We start from the raw sequence: 4,231 nt of genomic DNA on the forward strand, positions 1-4,231 counted from the left end.
ACTCCACCACACTCCTTGGCAGCAAATTCCACTGTCGAACAGCTCTCACTGTCAGGAAGTTCTTCCTAATGTTTAGGTGGAATCTTCTTTCTTGTAGTTTGGATCCATTGCTCCGTGTCCGCTTCTCTGGAGCAGCAGAAAACAACCTTTCTCCCTCCTCTATGTGACATCCTTTTATATATTTGAACATGGCTATCATATCACCCCTTAACCTCCTCTTCTCCAGGCTAAACATGCCCAGCTCCCTTAGCCATTCCTCATAAGGCATCGTTTCCAGGCCTTGGACCATTTGGGTTTGTCAGTGTCCTTCATCTGGGTTTGGTATTTCTGGAATGGCTCCTTGTCTGGCACTCAGGTATCAGGAGGCCAGGGATTGTCCCTCAGGCAGAGGGGCTGCTGAGGAGCTGAGCTCACGTGTCTAGATGAATTTCTGGAGTTTTCCCAGTGAGCCAGTACAGAGATCCATTGATCAGTGAATTCTTACATTTGGTATCGTGCAGCAAAGGCCCTTTGAACAGATAGGAAGAAACTGTGACCAAGTGTTTTGTGGGGACAAGTCACAAAAGCGATTGTGCTGGTTTTGGTAGTGGGCTGCACGTGCAGGATATCTGCTGGAGGGGCAACCCCCCCCCCCGCAACCTATACATAAATTCCTGCAACAGGCCTGATTCAGCAGGTACCCCTTGTGTCCACTCTCTTCCAAAAGTGGTCATTCCGACGCCCCATGGCACAGAGTGTTTGGGGCTGCAGGGCAGCTGCCGTGGACGCAAAACCGCTAGGGGTGCAAAATTTCAAAAGATGGGGGGAGGAGGAAAGTAGTAATACCCTCTAGGTCAGCAGTTCTCAAGTTGTGGGTCCCCAGATGTGGTTGGACTACAACTCCCATCATCCCTGAGCTCTGGCCTTGCTAGCTAGGGATGATGGGAGTTGTAGTCCCAGCAACATCTGGGGACCCACAGGTTGAGAACCGCTGAGTCTAGGGATTTGAAGATGGCTATCGTTTCTCCTCTTTTCCAGTTCCTTCAACCATTCCTCATAAGGCTTAAATCCCAGACCTTTGATCCTCTCGCTTTTCCTCCTCTGCACGCCTTCCAGCTTGTCAATCTCCTTAAATTGCGGCACCTGGAAGGGAGTTCCGCAGTTTAACTCTGCGCTGTGTAGAACTATAGAACTGTGGAATTGGTAGGGGCCCCCCAAAGGCCATCTATTCCAGCCCCCTACAATGCAGGGAGAAGTCCAGCCTTTCACCTGCCCTGGGTTTCCTTAACAAGCCACCCCTTTTCCCAGGGGGCTCTGGGAATTGGAGTACGAGGGTCTTCTCAGGAGCCCTTAAGGAACTACAACTCCCAGGATTCCTTGGGTGTGGGCGGGGAGAGGGGGGCAATGTCTTCTTAAAGGGGCCTGATCCTGGTCCAGCTGGGGCCCTTAGGATTGAGGAGGAGGGAGGGTCAAAGGTCGCAAAGGCCTGCATCAGCCTTGAGGTCACAGAAGGAGCCCTCCCCCATTCCTCCTCTTGCTGTCCTGGCCCCCAGCCTGGGGGCAGGCAGCCCCCACCCATGGTGCCCTGGGCCACCCTGGCCCTGGTGGGCATGAACCTCGCCCTCTTCTGGCACCCTCTCCATGCCCCCGGGGCTGCCTGCCTGAGCGTGAGGACGGTGTGGGACCGGGGCCAGTGGCAGAGGCTCTTCCTGGCCCCCTTCCACCACCTGGGACCCGCCCACCTCCTCATGAACATGGCCACGCTCCTGTGGCTGGGCCACGGGGTGGAGCAGGAGGTGGGCAGCCTGCGGACGGGGGTCCTGCTCCTGGCCTTGGCCCTCGTGGGGGGGCTTTTCCACCTGGCGCTCAACACCCTCCTGGCCGCACTGACGGGGAACCTGTGGTACAGGGAGCACTGCGCCGTCGGCTTCTCAGGTGAGCTGGCTCTCCCATCCCCAACGCGCTGCCCCCGGGGCTCTCCGGCTCTCCATCTCACATGGGAGTCATAGGGCTGCGGAGAGTTGGAGGGGACCCCCAAAGCTCATCTAGTCCAACCCCCCATGAAATTTTAGAGTTGGGATTCCCAGGCCACTCCTCCGCAATGCAGAGATCACGGCTGAAAAACCTCTGGCGGGTTATCACCCCATCTCTTCTTCAAAAGCTCCTGCAAATTTCAGACGTGGGGTTTTAAGAGTTGGAAGGGCCCTCCAAAGGCCATCTAGTCCAACCCCGCCCCGCGCCGCAATGCTGAATCATCTCTGAGAAAGGGCCTGTGTCCAGAGGCAGAGGTTAGATGCTCCTTTGATGTGGCTCCTCCATCTTCTCCCTCCTTCCAAGCTGCAGGGGTCCTCTTCTCCCTGGAAGCCATGGGCCGGCAAGTGGAATCCGTCCCTGTGGCAACGATGTCCAGTGGGTTCACGGTCACGACCAGGTGGCTCTGCCTCTTGGAATGCCTCCTCCTGGCCATCCTTTATCCCAGGTAAGCCCTGGATGCGAGTCGGGGAGGGCAAAGAAACCCAAGCAGCAGGGAGCCAACATTCCCGCCCCAATTGGGAGGTAGAAGATTCCCTCCCCCTCTTCTGAGGTCGTTCCAACACTCTAGACACGCTCAGAGGCACTCTTGTCATCGCTGCTTTCCATTTCCTCTGCTCGCTTAGGGCAGAATCCCAGCACGGAGATCACATACTTAAACTGTGGAACTCTCCGCTGCAGGAAAAGCAGAGAAGCCACCTTTGGCCTTTACCCACCTGCGGCTGCAGAATTCTCCTTGAGATTTTAAAAAACAGGCCACCTGGCCACCTGCCAGGGGTTCTTGAGCTGTGGTCCCTGCATTGCTAGCAGCGGGTTGGGCTAGATGACCGCAAGGGGACCCCTTCCGACTCTACGGTTTTATGATTCTGTGATGAGCTTGTGCCATGAGCTCTTCCCCCTAGAAGCAGCTTGAGTCACAGGAAGGAGAGGCTGAGTCATAGTGTGTGTGTGTGTGTGTGTGTATGTCTTCTGCAGGTGCAAGGCTAGCACAATACTTTTTGCAGCCTGGGGCAAACAGCGAGGTGCAGAATAACTGAGGGAACCACCAGCTGGCGACTGGACAGACCCCCAGGGCTTAGTGCAGGTGGGGCAGGGGCATGGGGCACAGCCTTGTTCTCATAGAACTGTAGAGTCGGAAGGGACCCCCTGAGGTCATCCAGCCCAACCCGCTGCAAAGCAGGAATCTCAGCTAGATCACACACATGGCAGGTGGACACCCAACCTTTTCTTTAAAAGCCAGTAAGGAAGCCACCCACCTCTTGTGGGTACCTGTTAGGCTTTTGAACGGCTCAGGTGGTTCTTCCTGGCGTTTAGTCAGAATCTCGACGCCGCGAGTTCGAGTCCTGCCCTGCAGGGCAGCGGAAAACAAGCTTGTTCTGCCTTCTATGTGATGGCCAGGCCAGGGTCAGTACTACTGTATATGTTCAAGCCGCCTTGCCCCAGGGAGAAACCTGGATTCTGAATTCTGGCCAGGCTGGATGTTTCTGAACAGCCTTTGGGGCAGCCCCACGTATCCCTGTTGCAGTAATAATAATAATAATTTATTATTTATACCCTGCCCATCTGGCTGGGTTTCCCCAGCCACTCTGGGCGGCTTCCAACAGAACACTAAAATACAATTACCTATTAAACATTAAAAGCTTCCCTAAGCAGGGCTGCCTTCAGATGTCTTCTAAAGGTCAGATAGTTATTTTTCACTGACATCTGGTGGGAGGGCATTCCACAGGGCAGGCGCCACCACCGAGAAGGCCCTCTGCCTGGTTCCCTTGGCTTCTCGCAATGAGGGAACCACCAGAAGGCCCTTGGGGCTGGACCTCAGTGTCCGGGCAGAACGATTGGGGTAGAGACGCTCCTTCGGGTATCCTGGGCCTTTGAAGCCGTTTAGGGTTTTCAAGGTCAGCACCAACACTTTGAATTGTGCTCGGAAACGTCCTGGGGCCAATGCAGGTCTCTCAGGACCAGTGTTATGTGGTCTTGGCGGCCGCTCCCAGTCACCAGTCTAGCCTAATCTAACCTTGAGGTTATATGTCCACTTCTCCACCCTCCAGGAGTTCTCTCACCGGCCACGTCTCTGGGATACTGGCTGGGTTGGCCCTCTCTGCCGTCCCTCTGAACTAGGGCAGCGACTGAAGATGGGAGCCTCTGGAGGAAGACCACCACCCGCAGGAGCCATCAGCGCCAGCCCCCCACCCACCATCTCAATAAAGCTGCCCTCCCTCTC

The 4,231-nt window shown here is 55.6% G+C and overlaps 1 protein-coding gene across 2 annotated transcripts; it reads left to right on the forward strand.

The window, feature by feature from the left end:
* Positions 1 to 1,495: 1,495 nt before the first annotated feature.
* Positions 1,496 to 4,231, forward strand: LOC309354597 (rhomboid-related protein 4-like). 2 transcript variants are annotated; one of them, XM_081884828.1, is made up of 3 exons: positions 1,496 to 1,914; positions 2,317 to 2,458; positions 4,059 to 4,231. In XM_081884828.1, exons 1-3 carry the CDS (start codon positions 1,557 to 1,559, stop codon positions 4,126 to 4,128), a joined length of 570 nt encoding a protein of 189 aa, XP_081740954.1. In that variant the 5' UTR covers positions 1,496 to 1,556; the 3' UTR covers positions 4,129 to 4,231. The 2 variants fall into 2 exon arrangements, with proteins under 2 accessions (XP_081740954.1, XP_081740955.1); XM_081884829.1 differs by having other exon boundaries at positions 2,323 to 2,458.

This window comes from Podarcis melisellensis (assembly GCF_964234715.1).
Source record: "Podarcis melisellensis genome assembly, chromosome: 13".
NCBI classification, from domain to species: Eukaryota; Metazoa; Chordata; class Lepidosauria; order Squamata; family Lacertidae; genus Podarcis; species Podarcis melisellensis.

Coding starts and splice junctions, on each gene's coding strand:
- LOC309354597 (XM_081884828.1), top strand. CDS start 1,557: ATGGTGCCCTGGGCCACCCTGGCCCTGGTGGGCATGAACCTCGCCCTC. Junction 1,915..2,316: donor CTGCGCCGTCGGCTTCTCAG/GTGAGCTGGCTC, acceptor CCTCCTTCCAAG/CTGCAGGGGTCCTCTTCTCC. Junction 2,459..4,058: donor CTGGCCATCCTTTATCCCAG/GTAAGCCCTGGA, acceptor TCCACCCTCCAG/GAGTTCTCTCACCGGCCACG.